The sequence below is a fragment of the Camellia sinensis genome, chromosome 7 (assembly GCF_055761805.1).
Source record: "Camellia sinensis isolate YWXY chromosome 7, ASM5576180v1, whole genome shotgun sequence".
In the NCBI taxonomy this organism is placed as follows: Eukaryota; Viridiplantae; Streptophyta; class Magnoliopsida; order Ericales; family Theaceae; genus Camellia; species Camellia sinensis.
Window position 1 is genome coordinate 31,052,469 of NC_138967.1, and position 21,964 is coordinate 31,074,432.

Genomic DNA, 21,964 nt, shown 5'->3' on the forward strand with positions numbered 1-21,964 from the left:
ACAAAAGTGAAAGAAAAATGAACTTCATAGCACTATTCTATGCAATATAGAGAAAGAGAATGAGAAATATATAGAGAGAGAGCTACAACTTCTCTAAAAAATGACTGACCTCTGGTAGGGAGGGAGAGCCTCTCCTTATATTGAAGAATGCAAGAAGAAGCTTGTTAAACAAGCTTGGCAAGAGCTTCATCCCTCTATACACGTGTATGGAGGGGAGAGGAGTGAAAACCAGCTGGCTCAAAAGATCTAGCGTGAAACCTGCTGAGACAAGAGGTCTGTCGGCCATCAGTGGTGGCCGGCAGTGGCTTATTGATGACTGGCAGGCCTCATCAATGGCCGGTAGTAACAAAGGCATGGCCGGCAGGGCCAAAATGGGGCCGACAATGCACCAAGAAAAACAAGATGGAAGGGCCAATACATGGTCCAAAAAAAAAAGGCAGAAAGGATACAAGGTTTGGAAAGCTCAAACCTGTGACGTTCCGCCGCGAAAGTCGAGTACCTGACAAGCAATCGAACTAGTTGTTAAATGTACCTGCAAGCACAACCAAGTCTTGAGGATGGTCAAAAATAGGGTGTCTACAGCTAGTTTGTGGTTTGAAAACCAAATATATATATATATATTATACAATTAGCGACTAAAGTTTTTTAGTCGCTGAAACAATTTTATAAATCCCTCCAAAATATTTGAAATATCTCCCTCCAATAATTTTAGTTCTTTGACAACCAAAATTATTTTTCGTCGCTGAAAATAAACTTTTAGCGACTAAAATTTTGGTTGCCAAATGTAAAAAATAATTTTTTATTTTCCAATTGGCGACTAAATTGTTTTAGTAGCCAAAGCTCAATATACGGCGACCGAAATTATTTTTCGTCGCTGAAAATAAACTTTTGGCGACTAAAATTTTGGTCGCCAAAGGTAAAAAATATTTTTTTATTTTCCAATCGGCGACTAAATCATTTTAGTAGCCAAAACTCAATATACGGCGCCTAAATTTTTTTTTTTGGTCGCCAATTCTGGCATTTTTGGCGACTAAATTTTTTTTTAGTCGCCAATAACTAATATACCCCGACTAAAAAAAATTAGTAGTTAAATATTTTATTTTTGCCGACTAAAAAAAAAATTTGCTCGCCATTTCTACAACTTTTGACAACCAAATTTTTTTTAGCCGCCAATTTTAGTCACCGAAGGTATATTTTGTTGTAGTGATAATTGATTGCAAGCCTCTCTGACAACAATTTCGCTTCAAGACAGGTGAACCCATCCTCCTCGAATGGAGATGGATTTGGAGGATGAGTTGGAAGTGAAATTTTTTTTAAAATGAAGCAATGGAGGATGTGTTGATCTTCCATTTTGGAGGGATAAAGAAAAATAGAGGAGCACCTCTAAAACATTATTCATTTTATATTTTTGATTATATTACAAGTAATTTTTAATATGTAAATTTAATTTTTATAAAGTAATATCATTAAAAAGGGTAGAATTGTGCCTTTAAAATGAGTATAATATTAAATATATTTAACAAAAATTTAAAAATTAAATATTTATTAATGAATAAAAATCATTTATTTTTTGATGAAAATATTTTGAAAGAAAATCTTTAGAGAAGAAAATGATAATTTGTGATTAAAGTTTGGATAAATAATAAAATATTTATATTCATTTTTTGAATAAAAAAATATATTTTTATCTTCTAATTAGGAGTGTTGGGTTGGAGTCCAGGCAAGTCAGTGGGTTTCTGCGAGTAATGAAAATGGAGAGACAGATCAGGAGAGAAAGTTAGAGCAAATAATTATTGAACAACTTTCAATGTGGTGTACTGTCATACAAAAATTAAAAAAAAGGCACTTCCATGTCAAAAAAAGAAAAGATAATAGTCGAAAGATAATTATTTTATATTGTGTTTGGTCGAGGGATTTAAGAAGAGAATTGAAAGGAGAAATAAAAAAGATAGATAAAATGTAAATAAAATATACTTATATTTCACTTAATTTCACACATTTTTTTTCTTTTTCTTTACAAATTTCTCTTAAAATCTTCTAACTAAAGACAGTATAAGTAAATATAACTTATGTTGGGAAACTAAACTTGAGGAAAATTGTTGTAGAATTTCATATATTTTAGTTTATTTAAACTAAAACAATCATATTGGTGTATTGTAATTTTCTGTTGTTCGTGATTTACAATGTTCAAATTACAGGGTTTATAAGTGAATGATAAACATAAATAAGTGAAATTTATTTTATATAAATTTTAATTTAAAATACTTAAAATTTCTGGAGCCATTACTGGAGATTAAGAGTTGACCTTGATTGAACTGTCAAATCATGAATATGGATTAATGAAATACTTAATGAGGAGGGGAGTGGTGGTGTGTGCTCTAATTTAAGACTAAAAATGGATCCAAGTCTTGGCCTCTTGTGCCCCACTTAGATGAGAGCATAATTATGTCCCATGCATCACAATATAGTTATGTTTGTTTGGGTGGACATAAGCTTGGGATTGAACTAATAGTCTAATAAAATTATTAATCTGATATTTGGTTAAACACTTGAAGTACGGACTAATTATTTTAAACTTGACTATTAGTTAAGATAGGATACATAATCCAACGGATTCGTAATCCTAGGATTATTAGTCATGTGAATGTTAATCCAGTCCGCCTAAACAAACATGGCTTACAAGTATAAAACTATGTAGATGGACATGTGATATTTGTCTAAAGGACCCGATAGTTGATTTTGTCCAATAATTATGTATACTTTCATTCTAAAAGTATTTAGAATTTATGTGCACACATAATTTTTACGAAAATGAGATATGCATATGAGATAAAAAGATGAGTCCTATATGTAATTACCATGTATTTGACATTTATGTCCCATTTATTCTATAAGAAAATTCTATATTTATAACAAATTTGTAGTTGTTAATCCCACCAAATAAATACTGAACAACTGGTGGGTAAAATTGTTAATATAGCATGCAGGCCAATGCATCAGCAGCTTGAAAAGGTCTTGCATATAAACATAAAGCAAGGAGAGAGAGAATAATACTCAAAGCAAGGAGAGAGAGAATAATACTCAAAGGCGCGTTTGTTTTTAGAGGTATAATGGAGAAGATTGATAGTGAGGGGATTAATAGTGGGAGGATTGATAGTGAGGGGATTAAGTAAAATTGTGTTTGTTTTGATAATAGTTGTTAGTGTAGGGATTGTTAAATTATTTTTATATAAAATAAATATAAAATAATAAAACAAATAAAAAAAATACAAAAACATTAAACATTAATGTTTAAAAAAAATGCCCAACATGTAAAAAAATTTAAAAAAATTAAAATAAAAAAAAATTTCTAGAAAAAAATAAAACAAATAAAATAATGATTTTTAATTAACAAAAAATACAACAAATTAAACATTAATGTTAAAAAAAAATGTCTGACACGTAAAAAATAAAATAAAAAATAAATAAAAATAAAAAATTTCTAATCCGCCGGACTATTTTTCTAATACCAAGTCCTGGAGGCCCATCTGAATCCCCTTGAGGAGGCCCATCTTAATCCGGAGCTTACTATCAATCCCCTCCTCATCTCTCAAAACAAACACAATACTAGTAGGTCCCACCTCATTACTAACCTCAATCCCCATCTAACTCTCCAAACAAAGGGGGCCAAATAGTTCAGGGTTATTTGATTGACAATACTACTGTCTTTTGATTTGTTTTTAATATAAATTATTAATCTATTTATGTTAAGTAAAAAGAAAGAAAAAATATTTTAGTCATTGAATTCAATATAAATGTATATAAAATGTTTAAAATATTATTTTTTATTTAATTTAATGGCTAATGAAAATAGACAAATGATTTAGATTGAAAATATATAAAAAAAAATTAAAATTTAAATTGACAAAATTAAAAAAAATTATTTTATTATAAGGATCAACTCCTGTGATTTGGTTTTGTTTTTGTTTTTGTTTTTTTGTAATTTATTCTTAATTTTTTTACATAGTTGAATGTGTATAAATTTCTTAATGTCTACATATTACATATTATTGATTGAAAAATAGAAAATAGAGATAAGAGATCAACCAACCAGCATTGAATAATCAGACACAATGTGGCCTTATTGAATAGAGAACATGCATGGCGGCATGTCAGTCGATCATGAACTAATTATTATTGAATAATAAATATGGATCCAATAGAACATGCACTAGATGACTTGTTCATTTGCTTTATATATATGCTAATTTACTTTATTTTTAGATCTCTTATTTTTCTTTACAAGTGCTTTGTATATGCTTTTACACAAGCCTTTACTTTTTCCTACATCTTTTTTCCATTGTTTATTATCCTTGTGATCTGAGTGGAGCTTGGAGTTCAATAAATGATCTTTTGTGTGTGTGTTTTTTGCATAAATATTTTATTTTAAATAATATTATATAAATAAAAATTTTAACAAATCAATATCGTTGGTTCAATTTTAAAACCGTCATAATTCTTGTCATTGCTAATAAATCGTATTTTTTCAAATTTTTATACAGAATGATACGGGTGTCTATTACCCTTTCATTTGAAGCAGAATATCTACCAATGTGGCTAAAAATACAAAATATCATGTTTGGTTTCAGAAAATTGAATTCACTTTTTAGAAAATTGAGTTTTCTATTTTATTTTGTTTTATTTTTTGTTTTTAGTGAAATTTTTAAATATTTTTACCATTTTTATTTTTATTTTTTAGATATACCTAATCTAAATACACTTAATAAAAAATATAATATTTGTAAAAAAAAAAACTTAAAAAAAATTACCAAATACAATAAATATTTAAAAAATATGAAAATTAATATATTTTTATATTTTGTTGTATTCAACAAATTTTTTAAAGATTTTTACACAAATTTTTTTTATACTTTTTGAGTAAATTAAGATTACGTGGATCTAAAAATTAAAAAAAAATTATTAAAATATTTTTAAAAATCATTAAATACAAAAATACGAATTGAAAATTCAGAAAACTGTTTTTGAAAACTCAAAACCAAATCCCAATATTATAAAAATAATAGTAACAATTTGTGAATCTATCTTCCTTTCATTTTATATTTTATAATAACCACCAAGACTGCATGATACAATTTATTTATGTTTACAAAATTGAAACATAATTGATCAATCTATGGGCTATTTCAAATGTAGACTAAAAAATTTGTATATATAGACTTAGGTCATGCAATATCGATTTTATTTTTTTGCTTTTTGTTAAAAACCATAAACTAATAATAAAAATTTGATTGACAAAATTGTTTAACAAAAGTAATTTGAATTTTTTCTAAGAATATTCTTTTTGGTGTAAACATTTTGAAGTTATCTTTTGAATTTTGAAATTATTTTCTTAAAAAAATAAAAAAACAAAGAGTGGTTTTTTTTTTAGCATTTAATATTGATTAATTTTATTGATTTTTGTGAATAACATTTTCGAATGCAATAATGTTTCGTAGCTCGAAACAATTCGACCCGAATGGCTCGAATTGTCGTTTTGGGTAGGTTTTTTTTTTTTTTGCTCTCTCTCTTTTCTTTTTCTCTTCTCCTATGTTTTGTCTCTAAATAGGTAGAGGAGGAGAAGACAGAAGGAGGAGGAAGACAGAAGAAGAGAAGGAGAAGACAAAGAGAAGGACAAGACAGAGGTGGGTGGTTTGTTAGCTTTCCCATATTTTTTATTTGGGTTTGATTTGGCTCTCTCTCTCTCTCCTCTACTCCAAAATCCTCCTCCTTCTCCTTCTCCGACACCCACAATCCGGATCACCGTCAGAGTTTACGACAAGGCAAGGCGAGCTCCTTCTCTTCCTTCTCTATTTTGGGTTTGATTGATTTTGTATGATTTGGTCTGTGGTTTATTGGTTTTGATTTTGATTTTTGGGTTTGATTTCTTTTCCCAGATTTTTGGGTTTGGTTTGTTAGCTTTTCCAGATTTGGGTTTGAATTGGTTTTGGTTTGATTTGTTAGCTTTCCCAGATTTTTAATTTGGTTTTGATTTGTTAGCTCTCCAATTGATTAATCATAAACTAATCTTCAATGTTTTTTGCCAATCTGGGAGATGAATAACAATTTTGATTTGTTCAGAGAGTTTAGAGAGAGATAAAAATATATTGACTAGATCAGCTCTCTTTCAATGGAGAGAGATGAACAAATCTGTTGATCAACAGTTCTTTCAATAGAGACACGAACAAATTAATGGAGAGATGAACAACTAAAATATAGTGCCAATCTGGGAAAGCTCTCCAATTATCATCGTAAATTGTTGAAGGAGAGAAAGAGATGAACAGTAAAAGAAGAAGAGAAGAAACAGAGCAAGGAGACAAAGGGAGAAAGGTTGAAAGTGAAAAGTCAGGCCACTCGAGCCACGCAAAAATCGAGCTACGAAACATTATTGCTTTCGAATGCTAGGGACTTCAAATGTTTTACCAACATTTCTATCAAATGTCAATGTTAATAAAATATTTGAGATCCCTAATATTACTATTTTATTTTTAACACTTGACTTATTAAATGGTAACCTAGCATTAGAACACAAGGCAATTAATCATTGAATCACATTAAAGACCAACCAACTTGATTATTTCACAAATTATCTATGAAGTTTAGTAAATTAAATTATCAGGAAATCCAATCATGATCTTAATTATTGTGAACATTTATATATCTAAAACTTGGATAGACTTTTATTGAATCAGCTTTCAATATTTAAGTTTTACCTTTTCACAGCCCTTTATTAGTTTTTATTTTTTATTTTTTATTTTCCTTCTAAAAACTAAAAAAGCTAATAAAAAGAAAGAAAGAAAGTGCAACTTGTTAGCAAGTGCTACTTTATATTATCGAAATATTTCATTAAATTTGTTGTCTCTTAAGTGATTTTTTATATAAATTACAAATTTTATTTTTTAAAAATATAATAAATCTTATATATACCCATAATATTTATCTCTCACACACACACACACATATAGGAGCACAAAATAAACTTTACTTGTATAATCTTGTTGATCAAGCTTGCGCTCTTTCAAACGTAGTTGTATTATCTGAAAACACAAACGTGAGCTAGCCGGCGGGTATGTGCCGGAAATCGCTCTGATGCCTAAGTTAGCAAATAGACTAAGGATGCAAAAGCTCTATAAATTCAGGAGTAAGAATTGCAATACCTGAGATTGGGTTTTGGTTTAAGCCTTTGTAGTTTCTGTATAGCACAATCCTAGTAGGACTCTAACTTCCTTTGTAGAGTCATCTCAATAATCACATTCTTAAAGGATAATGCTTATCCTTTAATACCATCTTCCTTACAAGCCAAGTGAGATGGCATAACTCTTTGTTTAGCTTTCTGTTGTGTAACCGGACTACATTTACTTTGTCCATCATTGGCTTAGCCGTGTAACAGGCAACGACGGGCCAAGATTGCACGGCGCACTGCCATGCTAACACACAGCTTCTAGCTCGGTGTAGACACCCCATTTTTGACCGTCCTCAAGACTTGGACGTCATCGTTTGAACACTCGATGATTATCCATGTTCATGTTCGTCTTGAGTTCTCGGAGGTTTCGGCCGCGCGCCTTGCCTCGAGACCTCTCGACTTGTTTATTTGTGCTTGGTTGTAGACCAAACACTTGTGTGATCGCTTCTAAGGGCAGGGAATGGCTTGTTGGCCATTCCCACACCTCACCGGCCATGGCCTGAGGCCACCGGCCCTATTTTCTTGCTACCGGCCAAAGGTGTTGGCCGGTCGGCATTATTTTTGGTCGGCCGGCCATTGTTTTGATCAATCGGCCATTTTTTCTGGCCGAGACCTTTTCTTGGAGAGGCTTGACCCTTTTGAACCTTTGTTTTAGTTTCTTGAGGAAGTTTGAACCTTTTGAACCCTTGTTTTAAGCTTCTTGAGGAAGCTTTAACTATTTGAACCTTTTTAGCTTCTCCAAGAAGCTTGACCCATTTTTTTAGCTTCTCCAAGAAGCTTGACCCTTTGCTCCAAGTTTTTAAGAGAAGCTTGAACCTTTCTTAGCTTCTTGAGGAAGCTTGACCCCTTTGCTCTAGCTTCCTCAAGAAGCTTGACCCTTTTTGCTTTAGCTTCTAAGAGAAGATTGGCCCTTTTGCTCAAGCTTCTAATAGAAGCTTGGACCTTTGTTCTTCTATAAGAGGGAGCCTCTCCCTCATTAGAAAAGGTTCCAAAAAAAATTGTCTAAGGCTTATACACATATCTCTCCTTGCATCTCTACATTTAGGCTTAGAAGAGTGAATGTTCTTGGCCCTTTGCACACCACCTCATAGCCTAACCCTTCCACCATCAACCTAAGGTTCTTGGAAGGTCTTGAGAGGTCTTAAGGAGCTGGTTTTGGTCCAAAGAAGTGGCTGTTTTGCTGAGCTACAAGGGTGAGCACACTTTTTCCCTTTTTAAGCTTTATTTTGCTCCATCTTTTAGCCATACTTTCAAGCATTTTCGAGCTTTGTCATAAACTGAAACAAGTCTTATTTTGAGGTCCTTTACATGTTTGTTTAAGGTCTCTTTGGTGTTTGGGGTTGTTTAACCCCTTAGACCTTGTTTGGCCTCTTTTTTGTGCATTTTTTGTGAGCTTCGGGATCACCTTGTATTAGCCTTCCCACCACTGAAATCTAGAGGGATTTCAGTGGTGAAATCTAGAGGGATTTCAGTGGTGGGGATGATGTTTTGAGGTCCTAAGAAGGAGAGGGCCATCCCCTCTCCTTATTGTTTTGTTTACTTGCATTTTTAGCCTTACAAAGGAGCCCATATTTGCATGCATCCCAAGCTTGGTTCAGGCCATTTTTGGTAAGTTTTAGGACCTATATAACCTTTGTCCAGAGGTGGTTTTGTCATATTTAATGTTCATCTTGCATGTGTAGAACAACCCCTTGCATGGCCTTCCAAAGGAGCACCTCATTCTAACATGTGTTGGCTCTATTTCAGTGGGTATTTGGTGTTATTTAGGCATGCTTTACCTCTATTTTAGGTTGGTTTGTTGACCCCTTGCATGCACCATACACTTGCCTTGCATTCCTCTATTTTTCCTAGAAAGGCATCTTGCATTTGGACCACCATGCTTGCGTGTTTTGACTTAGCTTTGTGAAGTTTTTAGTCATGTTTTAACATGTTTAAGTTCTGTTTGGTGTCGATTTGGTCATGCTTGCCATGCTTTGTATAGCTTTTTTGCATTCTAGCTTGTTAGCTTTGGGTGTGTAAGTCATTATCATGCTTCATTTAGGCTATTTCAGTGATTTGGAATCACTTCCCATGCCATTTTAGTCCATGTTCCAGGGCTACACACCTGCATTTATCATCCATTCCATGCTTGGGATAGTTTGTGTGTTATGCCTTAAGAATAGACCATTGCATGCGCCAACATGATTTGGTCTTTGGAAGACCTTCTCCTTGGGTTTTGGGGCTTATTTTGATGTGTTTTAACTCTGATTTTATTTGCCTAAATCATGCCATGTTTGGTTGTAAGAGGTGTAGTGCATTTCCCCTTTTAGGCCCTGTATGCGTCTTGTTTTGTACTTGCCTTTGTAGCATGTTTTGGCCTTATTCCATACATGTTCTAGCCTTGTTTTAGCCTCCCTTGGGACTGTTTTGGATCACCTTAGCCCTTTGGGGCTTGGTTGACATGGCCATGGTTCAAGTCCCGTGGCTTGCTTTGAGCTTTAAATCCATTAACATGCTTTGCTTGTCTTGATTAGTTGATTTGGCATCATCTTTCATGTAACTTTAGAGCTTAGTATGCTTGCCATTTGTCCATAATAGTCTCTTTTAAATGTGTTTAAAAGTTGCTTCTTTTATGCCTTAGATGATAGGCCTTTGTGCATGCATGCTTGTATGTATGTTTCCATACTTTTGTCGTATCCCATTGGCCACTAATTTTGGCATGCTTGAGAGCTACCCATGTCAGTGAAAGTCCATCTCACTATGTTGTCGCATGCTTGTTTCATTTCGCATGTTGTTGCATGCTATACACATCCACATGTTTAGGTTGTATGCCTATATGCATATTGCATGTTCACATGCTCATGTTGCATGTTTAGCTTGCATGTTTAAGTTGCATATCATTGCATGCATCTCTAGCCTCTTGAATCAATTATGATAGGGGTTGGAGGCCTCTTATTTGTTTTATGTGCATTTCATTCGATATCAAATGCATACTTGACTCTTTGGCCATCACGCATTGAAATGCGCGATTGATGGTCCGAGGGTCGAGTTCCATACTCCCTTGAGTCTTAAACATGATAGGGAGGGTGGTTGTGCATACATTGTCTTGTAAATTCTTTGTCATGCACTGTCTGTCCTCTTCCGCAGCAAAACCAGTATTCTGCAGCAACATATGGCCGGTCGACTACATTAAGTGTCGACCAACTACCAAACTCCAGCCGGTGATCCAACTTTTGGTCGATGGCCATTTTTATATGGTCGGTGGACTTGTATTCTGGCCGGTGACATTCCACAGTGCTAAGGGAGTATTTAAGAGGCATCCCAAGGATTCTCACATCCCTCAGAGGTGCAGAACAGTGCAAACAGAGGCAACAGTGGCATGGCAACGGGTTTCCGGGCGAAGCCAATCCGAGCATGCGTGCATCCCTCTTCCCGAAGCCTTTTACTGCTTTCCACAGCTTAGTTAATTTGTTTAATTAGTTAAGTGTTATGTAATATTTAATTAGCTAGGGTGGTTAATTATTTATCCGGTTTGTATTATTTGTTCGGACCCTCCGAGCGAGGGCAATCTTGTAATAAGTGTGCGTGTGTGTGTATATGTCTTCCAACCCCACGTCTTTCTCCATTTTATTTACCAGCTTTCGATGGTTAGATTAGGACATGTTTCAATTAGCATACTTATGCTCGCATGTTTGCATCCATTCATTCGTCTTGCATGCACCGGGCTCGGCGCATCATACTAACTGCATTATATTTCAATTCCAAGTTGAATACATGTATCGATTGTTGCATCTCATATGCCATTCTTAGATTAGCCGAGCTTATCTTAGTTGCATTTTGCATGTGTTGCATTAGCCATCTTAACATGAACTATGATCATGCATTGATTACTAACTAGTTTCTGTTTTGGCTCGGAGTACTCGGTGAGTGTTTATGCTCTAGCATCCTTGCATGTGTGTGAGTGACTGCCATGATAGCATGCTTACCATGAGGCTATTTGCTTATGTGATATAACTGCCTGAATACCTGTGGGTGAAGGTTGGATTGCTTGAATTGGGATAATTCATTGAAATCCGTGTTTTAAGCCTACTTGCGAGTAGCAAACTTCAAACCATTTCCAAACAAACGGATATGCGATGCTTTGTTCCAAATTAGGCAATCTAGTCTATACTTGTTTTGCTGTGCGCATCACATAGTAATTCTAGCTAATTAATCGGAATAAGAATGCATGTGTTTTCAAAAACGAGATATCATGTTTAGTAATAGCCGATCTTTGATCGGGCGAGCGAGGATGCTCATAGCTGACCTTCCCCAATCGTACCCAAGTTCCTGAGCCGAGGCAACTTTGGTGATGACGGACATGTGGCCTTAGGCAACGAGTCAGGGTTTTCTAAATTTCCCAAAAATAAAACATTTAGGTGGCGACTCTGTATCTGACAAAGTAGTCCATGTTTGGCACTTCTTTCTAAAAATCTATTTTTTAAAATGATTTGCCGGATTTGGACTCTTTGGTGATTTATCAATCTCACATCGCACATTGTGAGGTCAGATTAAGAACTGTGACAATTTGAGTCCTGAACTGTAGTGAGCCCAAATGAACAAAATGGGATTCCCTTCCGGGACGTTCGGGGACGTCTACACTCGGTCAAAGCTTCCACTGTTTAATCGCCTTTCTTGTAGCTCGGTCTTGGCATTGATCGTCATTCTGAAATAGCTAGGTTCAAGAACATGAGCATTTGCTAGCCCGATCAACCATCTTTGATCGGCCTAGCCACTACTCGGCCCAAACAAGGCTATCTTCAAGACATAGCTCGGCCCACTGTGTGGCCCAAGCCTTGAAGACACTTCCTGTTGGTGAAAATACTAGAAAAATTATATTTTATTGATAAATAATGCAAAGAAAATGAGATAGAAATAGATCAGACTGAGGCATGGATATCTTATTTTCTTTAAGGAGATCAAGCCCACAACGGTAGGAAGAACCCAAATACCAATGCAGCAGTCACAAAACTATGACTTGTTCCCTCCAAGATACAACAGCTCGACCACTTGTCGTATGGTTCAGGCCAACTCTGCACAAAATAGTGAATCCAAAACTCCACCAAGAAAAACACCATTCTTTGTTAGTAATCTCTCAAGTATAAACAATAGTTGGTGTAGAAAAGAGTAGATGAGAGGAACTATTTATAGGCCACTAGGACTTTACAAAATACACCAAAAAATAATAATGACCATGAACCTAGAGAAAAGGGAAAGTGTATCCAACTATTAACTCACCACCAAGTCCATGAACTTCCAATTAAGCTCTATTTATGAACAAGACAAAAGGTCACCAAAAATAATAAATCTCCATTCACCAAACAAAATGAGATTCATGAACAAGATAAAAGAAGATTCATGAACAAAATAAATAAATAAATAAATAAGAGATATTAAAATGGTCCAACAATCCCCCACTCATTTTAATATTAACAAAGACAAGAGAGATTACCAAACAAAGATAGACTAGTATGCATCATAAAGGTGTGCTCTGCATTGAACCTTCATTAGTGAAACAACAAACTCTACTCCAAAGTCAGTAGTGGTCTCAGACTTGAACTATGACTACTTAGGGGAAATAAAGTATTACTACTCACACATAATAATCTAGGTGTTGACATGAGCTTTTAAAGGCTAGCACATCACAGCCTTGTGCTAATCCCAGTTTTCATTAGCATATTTGAGAATAAACCTTGTTCTCATAGAAAGCGGCCCCACTTTCATGCTCACATAGGTGAAACTGTCAAGGATGTTCATGTAATTTACACACCCCATTCAATAAGAGCTACAGAATTTCATTAAGATTATAAAAACTCAACCCTCCAGTATTACAGGACAAATGCACTTACATCATAGGGTTGGATAACAAAATTATAAGGAGTGCATTTTTTTACAACCGCCATTTGATTCGTTCTTCTCATTGAACCTAGTTACAGGATCTCTGGTCCCTAGGTTGGGTATCCTCATACATGATTTATGATTTTATAGGTTTCAAACCCATCCCCTCGATGTATTCCAGATCCTATCTCTTGCCAAGGCCTTGGTTAACGAATCTGCAAGATTATCACAAGATTTTACATAATTCACAGTTATGATGCCATTACTCAAATAGGATCTTACATTACTGTGTTTGCTTCAAATAGGTCTAGATTTACCATTATAAAAATGATTGTTCACTCCACCAATAGCAGCAGTACTATCACAACGAATTAACACAGGAGAAATTGGTTTTTCCCAAAAAGGGATTTCATGTAACAAATCTCTCAACCAATTCGCTTCTTCACATGCTGAAGCTAGCCTTATAAGCTTAGCTTCCATTGTAGAATTAGCAATTATAGTTTGTTTTTTAGACTTCCAACATATAGTACCACCACTCAAGGTAAAAATAAAACCCGAGGTAGAGAGAAAATCACCTGACAAAGTGTTCCAATCGGCATCACTATATCCCTCAAGTACCACAGGATACTTGTTATAAAACAAACCATAATTTTTGGTACCAGATAAATATTTCATAATTCTTCCCATCGCTAGCCAATGATCTCGACTTGGCTTGCTAGTAAATCTGCTAAGTACTCCAATAGCATATGCAACGTCAGGTCTAGTATAGTCAATAGCATATCTCAAACTATCAATCATGTTAACATATTCCTTTTGATTAATCACTTCTTTTTCATTATTATAATGGATAAATGTATGCTTGCATAGAAATGAGTAGCAACATGTTTACAGTCTAGAAAGTTATATTTCTTTTAAATTTTCTCAACATAATGCGGCTGATCAAGAAAAATGACATTTTTAGTCTTGGTAATTTTAATTCTTAAAATAAAATTGGCTTCACCAAGATCTTTCATATCAAAGTGATTATTAAGCATATTTTTAGTCTCATTTATAATATGCAAATTAGAGCCAAAGATAAGTAGATCATCCATATATAGGCTAATAATCACATTCTCACAAGTTTTATAATATATGCACTTATTACATTCATTAGTCTTATAGCCATTCTCAAGCATGCATAAATCAAATTTCTCATGCCACTATTTAGGAGCTTGTTTTAAACCATAAAGGGATTTAGTTAGCTTACACACCTTGCTTTCTCAGCCAGGCTCCACAAAGCCTTCGGGTTGGTCTATGTAAATCTCCTCATCTAGATCTCCATTTAAAAATGCTATTTTTACATCCATTTGATGAACTTTTAAATTATGAATTGCAGCCACTGCTATCAACAGTCTAATAGATGTAACTCTAGTAACTGGAGAAAAAGTATCAAAGAAATCAAGATCAACTTGTTGCTCAAAACCTTTAGCGACAAGCCTCGCTTTATATTTATCTATAATTCCATCTGGTTTAAGTTTTCTACAAAGGACCCATTTACACCCAATAGTTTTACAACCTAAAGGTAAATCTACTAGCTTCTATGTTTTATTTGAAAGTAGTGAATCTATCTTATCATTTATAGCCTTTCTCCAGAAAATAGCATCAGGTGATGATAAAGCTTCTTGCACCGTAAGAGGAATTTCTTCCACATTGTAAAGATAATAGTCAGGGCCAAAATCTTTTTCAACTCTAGCTCGTTTACTTCTCCTTGGATGGATTTGAGAATTTTCTTGTTCTTGAAAAACCTGAGATGGACTAGTAGAAGAGTTAGGCATGGATAAAATATTTTCATAAATTATTTATACCCCACTATTTCTAGATTTGAAAGGAAATTTATTTTCATGAAAAATAGCATCACCTGATTCAAAAATAATATTATTTTCCATATCAAAAAATCTATAGGTTGTATTATGCAACGCATACCTAAGAAAAGCTCAAGTGGTAGCTCGCTCAACCAATTTAGGCCGTTTAGAATCTACAAACCTCATTAAAACTAAACAACCCCAAACCCTCAAAGAACCTAGATTTGGTTTATGCCCCCGCCACAACTTATAAGGTATAATTTTAGTCTTTTTGTATGGCACTCTATTTATCACATGGCAAGCTGTCAAAATAGCCTTGCTCCAAAGATTTGAGAAGCACTTGAATCAATAAGCATAACATTCGTCAAATCAATTAACGTTCTATTTTTTTTCCAGCTACGCCATTAAATGAAAGTGAATATGGTGGAGTAGTCTCATGAATAATTCCCAATGACTGAATAAAATAGTTGAATCCAAGAGATTCATACTCCCGGCCTCTATCACTTCTAATTCTCTTAATCTTTTTACCAGGTTGATTTTCCACTTCAAGAAGGAATTCTTTAAATTTCTCAAAAGCATCACTTTTATTTTTTAATAAATATACGTTTGTGTATTTTGTAAAATCATCAATAAAAGTGATAAAATATCGGTTATCACCCTGAGTTAAAATTCCTTCAAACTCACACAAATCAGTATGAAATAATTCTGGTAATTAGATATTTTTTTCAACACTTTTATGAGGCCTCTTGGTAATTTTTGCTTTACTGCAAACTTCACATTTCTCAATTTTTTTGTCACTTTAGGAATTAATCTTAAATTACTCATGATTCCCACATATTTACTGTTAATATGACACAAACGAGCATGCCAAAAATTAATAGAAGGTAGTGCAAGTGGTGTTAAAGTAACAATCATAAAATTGATCAGCAAGGCAATTTAAGAGATAAAAATGACATTTATACTCATCTGTATTGTAGGAATCCACTTTTGCTTCATGTGCCTTGTAGTTTTCATCATTCATCTCATCGGTTTAGATTTTGTTTGGGTTTTTCTCGGTAAGAACATAAGCAACTTTCAAAAGGCTGAGGTAAAAAATAACTTTTCTTTTTCACCTCTTAAAATGAACTCCCTTGAACTTGAAAGGCTTGTTGAGATCTTTAATTCCATTATTGATTTTTTCTGGTACTTGTTCCATGGTTGATCTCCTTAAAACTGTTGGTGAAAATACCAGAAAAATTATATTTTATTGATAAATAATGCAAAGAAAATGAGATACAAATAGATCAGACTGAGGCATGGATATCTCATTTTCTTTAAGGAGATCAAGCCCATTGCAGTAGGACGAACCCAAATACCGATACAGCAATCACAAAACTATGACTTGTCCCCTCCAGGATACAACAGCCCGACCACTTGTCGTATGGTTCAGGCCAACTCTGCACAAGATGGTGAATCCAAAGCTCCACCACGAAAAGCACCATTCTTTGCTATTAATCTCTCAAGTATAAACAACAGTTAGTGTAGAAAAGAGTAGATAAGAAGAACTATTTATAGGCCACTAGGACCTTACAATTTACACCAAAAAATAATAATGATAATTAAATTAGAGACAAGGGAGAGTCTCCAAATATTACCTTACTACCAAGTCTATGAACTTCCAATTAATCTCCATTCATGAACAAGACAAAAGGTCATCAAAAACAATGAATCTCTATTCATCAAACAAAATGAGATTTATGAACAAGACAAAAGAAGATTCATAAACAAAATAAATAAATAAAAGATATTAAAATGGTCCAACACTTCCAACTAGCTTGGCCTAATTTGGCTACACAACTAGTTCTCTAGCTAGTTGATGGATTTGGTGTGCAAACTTTTAGCATTTTTCACACTTTTTGACATACTTCTCTACGTCTGCCTGCATGTACGATCATTGATATCCTTGCTAGATAGCTCAGTAGGCCAATGATCTCCCCCTTTGATGACTTCTACATATTCTTTCATGAATTTTAAACAGGAGGGCCTTAACCTTGCCAGGGTGCACACACTTCAAGTATGGCCTTGTGAATGACCTTTTATACAATGCCAGAGATAGAGATAGCCAAAATCGCTGTGACTTAGCTCGAATTTTGTTCGCCTTCTTCTTGTCTTCAGGCAAGATCTTGTCCTTCAAGAAAGTAATGATAAGGTCTATCTAAGAAGGTCCTAACTCGGTGCACAATACCTCTTCCGCTTTAGGTTTTTCAATAATTGGCCTTGGTAGGAAGTCAATCAACAAAAGGTTTGAAGTGGAAGTGTCTGACATTGATGTGAAACCTGTGAAACCGGCTAACTCATCTGCCTTGCTGTTTTCGTCTCGGCTTATTTGTTTTATCCTCATTACTTCAAACTTCTTCATCTCTGTTCTGACCAGCTCTTGATACTTGGCCATTCTATCATCTTTTGCCTTGTACTCGCCAGATATTTGGTTAACCACCAATTGGGAGTTGCTGTACACTATTAGCTCGGTAGCCTTCATTTGGGAGGTAGATTTCAGATCGGCCAAGAATGCTTCATACTTTGCTTCATTATTAGACGCTAGAAACCCAAGTCTGATCGTCTGCTTAACAGTCAGGGCATCTGGCAAGATAAGAACTATTCCCAGTCCTACTCCATGTCTATTAGAATTTCCATCCACGAAAAGCTTCCATATCTCTTCCACAAACAACTTTCAACAAGTAGATGGATTTGAAGATGTCGTGGGGTTTGGTATTTCAATTATCTATTCCAAGTCTTTGTTCACCGTTTGTTCATCAATCTCTTTTCTCGATTGCCTTACCATTTTTCTTTTAAGCACGCCATCACAAATCGCTCTTGTTGTTGCATGGCTTACCATATTATCCCTTTGCAATGTATCATTGACCTCAGTGGGCAGTGCAACCACTGTCACGCTCAACGACACATTGCCTGATTCCTTCTCTTAATGTGGTAAGTTAGCTTGTTGTTAGGTAGTGGGAGGTTGCTCTATTCCCGCGGATCTCCCCCTCTTTGTTCAATTTTCTTGGTCAGGTTAACCGGGCAAACTCAATGACTTCCTATAGTGAACTCCACCACGAAGTCTACTAAAGCTTGGGTTTTTATCACCGTTCTAGGTTGGAACTTAATATCAAACTATCCCAATTCCACTGCCCGTTTTAGAATCCTCCTAGAAAAGTCTAGGGCCTTTAAATGAAATGTGGTCAACACCATCACAGTGTGCCCGTGGAAGTAGTGCAGCAATTTTCCTGATGCCATCATTAAAGTTAAGGCCAACTTCTCTAGTGACAACTATCTTGTTTCAACGCCTAACATTGTCTTGCTCACCTAAAACATGGGCAAATGTTGTATTCCTGCTGCACGTACCAATACCATACTGACGATGTGTAGGGAAACTGCAAGGTATAAGTAGAGTTCCTCTCCAGTCACTAGAGTTGCTAACAGTGGTAGAATAGACAAGTACTCCTTCAAACTTTCTAGAGCTTGGTCATATTCATCGTCCCACTCAAATTTCACCTTATGTGCTTGAAAGAATGGTTGACACCGGTCTGACGACCGACTTATGAACTTGTTTAGCGCGACAGCTATGCCTGTTAGGTGCTGTAACTTCTTAATTGTGTTTGGCCTTTCAAGATCTTGAAGGGCTTTGATTTGGGAGTGATCTACTTCTATTCTGCAGTTGGTTACTAGGAAGTCCAGACACTTGCCTAATCCCATGCCAAAGATATACTTTGATGCATTTAGTCGTAGCTTGTGAGTCTTTAGGATTTGGAACATCTCTGCTAGGTCATTGAGATGTTCTGACTTATCCTTGCTCTTGATCACCATGTTATCAATGTAAGCTTTCATTGTTTTGTCTAACAATGGTGCAAACATCTTGGTGACCATTCGTTGAAATGTTGCCCCTACATTCTTTAGGCCAAAGGACATGACCTTGTAACAATACAACCCGCTTGGAGTTGTGAAGGATGTGATCTCCTGGTCTAGTTCATACATAGCAATCTGATGATATTTACAATATGCATCAAGAAAGCTAAGTCGGTTGTGACATGCAGTTAGGTCCACTAACTAATCAATCATTGGCAAAAGAAAGCTATCCTTTGGACACGCTTTGTTGACCGTTTTGTAATCCATGTAAACACGCCATTTGCCGTTCTTCTTTGGCACAACCACGGTGTTCAAAATTCACTTTGAATAATGGACTTCTCTGATTACCCCTACTTCGAGCAGGTTTTTTATTTCTTCGGCCACTACTTCAGCGTGGAATAGAGCCGAACTACGAGTTCTTTGTATCACCACTCTAGCGGTTGGGTTGACATTGAGTTGATGGAAAATGAAATTTGGATCAATGCCAGACATATCATATGGCATCCAAGCAAACACTTCGAGATTGAAGATCAAAAAATCCATGATCTCCTTTCTCTCGGTACTGGACAAATATAAGCCAAGCAGGAAGAATTTCTCTAGATTGTTCTCATCAATCCTCACTTCCACTAGATCCTCTACGATCTTTTATTCGGCTACCTTGCCGACGTCTCCGAACATCTCATTGTTCTCTGGTTCTTCCACCATCTGTACAATTCCTTAAACAGCACGGCTACCGTTCACAATCACGAAACATTGTTTGGACATAATTTGGTCTCTCAAGACTTCTTCAATCACTCTGGCTTCGTTTAGGAACCATATTACTTGGTCGTAAGTTGATGCTACAGCTCGCATGGCGTGCAACCATGCTCTCCCAAAATAATATTGTAAGTGGATAAGACTTTCAAAACCTAGAATTCCACTTGTTTGACCATCGAGTCAGCTTTGATCAGCAAAATAATCTTGCCAACTAGTCATTCAAGCATAGAGTTGAAACCTATCAAGGGAGACGTGGTTGGCGCCAAGTTTTTGTCATCTAATTTCAATTGCTTGAAAGTTTCATAGTACATTATTCATGAATTCCCTTGGTCAATCAAGATCTGCTTGATGTCGAAATTCTTGACGCGCAAGGTAACCACCAACGCATCATTGTGGGGGTTCTATAACCTTGCTAGGTTTCTGTTAGAGAAAGAGATTACATTCTTCGCTTCTGTCTTCTTTTTCTTCACGGTCGGTTGAACACTCAGCACTTTCTTCACGCGCTCTGCCTTTTTTTATTATTCCTTTTGGTTTGCAGACTCACTTAGGCTCGATGATTCCATGGATCACATTAATCACGCCTTGAGGTGGACCATTTACTGGCATGTCGTTTCGCATATTGTGGTCTTAGGAGACTGGCCGAGCTCCTCCTTCAATGTATTGGTCCAAGTGGCTTGCTGCCACAAATTTTTTCAGATGCTGTTTCAATGGCGTGTAGGCTTCAATTCGGTGCCCAACTTCATCGTGGAAGGTGCACCGGTATCGTTCATCATATCCTCTCTATGTTTCACCCAATTTGGCTAGCTGCTAAACAAAGAGTTCATTACGTATCTCACTGGGGATTCGGTAGATGGGTTTCTTAAAAACTGTTGTGATGGAGATATGAACCTTCAACTTCCTCGTTTTGGATTCTTCATCATTTAGCAAACCGCCACGATTATTGTAGCTCGATTTTCCCTTCTTGTTGACCGTATTTACCTTAGCTATGGACTTTTTATCTGATATCGCTGTTGTACCAGACTTTGCCTTAGCGCGGGCACCATTCTCTTCCACCCTAATATATTGATACACTATTTCTATCAGGGTTTCCACGGTAATGAGTGACGTCATGGTCATGACATCCCTCAGTCTGTGCCTAACTAGGGAGTTCGCGCTTATACTGGGCAATAGCTAGGTTGGTAGGACACTCGCCTATTTGGTTGAATGACTCCCAATATCGGTTGTTATAAGACTTCAGTGTTTCCTTCTTGTCCATGTCAATGGCGAGCAATTCATCGACCTCCACAGACGTCTTGGTGTTTGTTATGAACCTGGTGACAAACGCCTTTGCGAGTTGTGCCCATGAGGTAATGTTGCCCTTTAGCAATCTCTCAAGCCAAGTCAAGTCTAGGTCGCCAAGGCTTAATGGAAACAAGATGCACATCAAGTCATTATTCCGCCTGTGTATAGCTATCAATTGTTAAAAGTGGTTAATGTGCATGTAAGGATCTGACTTCTTGTCATAGATTGTGCGTTCTCTATGGCCAAGACAAACGGAGAACTCTGTAATCTTGCTAGTGCTTTGTCTGTTAGCTCATACGCAAGATGTGACGTTGGCATTGCAACCTCAACACTTCCATGCATCCTATGAGTCTATCGCTACAAAGCAGATACCCTTTGAAGGTCCTGCGCCTAGGCAATTTCTTTTTTTCGTGCCCTTTCTTCCAAAATAGTTTACAAATAGTCTGATCTGGACAACTCAGTGTATTGCAAAGATGTTTGATGAAAGTGCGAGGGTCGACAGTTGTTCCCCTCAGTGTATGACCTTTCAGATCTCATCCTCTCAGAACTGGAGTAATGAGTTCTGGAAGTCCTTGACTGGGTGTTGCCTGTCCTAAGTCTACTTCTAGACTGTGTTGGTGTGGCATATCCATCTTGATCCCTAGAGGGACGAGATCCCGTTTGTCCTTCATGGATCTCCACCCCAATTATGCCCTTACCTTTTACATAGCGCTTTAATGCCTCCATGTCTGTCGCCTTCCTCCGTATCAACTCGTCTTGCTTTCTTACATGATCCTTCGGAACCTAGGTATCTGTTTGTCACCTTTGTCCATTTGGGTTACGAGAGTGGCGATGTCTCAAACCCCGCTTCTTTCGCGCATCCTTGTGAGGGTTCCGTTGTTGAGGGTCTAAGTCCGCCATGGGGGGGTAGGAGGCAAATCCTCATGCCTCCTATTCCCTTCTGGCATTTGGCTATCAATGGCGGATTGCGGCAGATCGTCGTTATGCACCATTAAATCTTGCTGAAGAAAAACTTTATCAAAAGCTAAGTTCTCTGTGGTTTCCATAGACGACGCCATTTGTACGAGTATAAAATAAGCCTCACTCGTATAATCATGTCGATCAAGCTTGTGCTCCTCCAAATGTCGTC

The 21,964-nt window shown here is 36.1% G+C and overlaps 1 protein-coding gene across 1 annotated transcript; it reads right to left on the minus strand.

Annotated features, from left to right (window-relative positions):
* Window positions 1-17,110: 17,110 nt before the first annotated feature.
* On the minus strand, window positions 17,111-20,664 carry LOC145795705 (uncharacterized). Its single transcript, XM_082880574.1, has 3 exons — window positions 20,443-20,664; window positions 18,298-18,933; window positions 17,111-17,608 (listed from the first exon to the last, which is right to left on the minus strand). Exons 1-3 carry the CDS (start codon window positions 20,662-20,664, stop codon window positions 17,111-17,113), a joined length of 1,356 nt encoding a protein of 451 aa, XP_082736700.1.
* Between the last annotated feature and the right edge of the window lie 1,300 nt (window positions 20,665-21,964).

Coding starts and splice junctions, on each gene's coding strand:
- LOC145795705 (XM_082880574.1), bottom strand. CDS start 20,664: ATGACGTCACTCATTACCGTGGAAACCCTGATAGAAATAGTGTATCAA. Junction 18,934..20,442: donor CCAAAACGAGGAAGTTGAAG/GTTCATATCTCC, acceptor AAATATCATCAG/ATTGCTATGTATGAACTAGA. Junction 17,609..18,297: donor ACATCGTCAGTATGGTATTG/GTACGTGCAGCA, acceptor TTTGTGGAAGAG/ATATGGAAGCTTTTCGTGGA.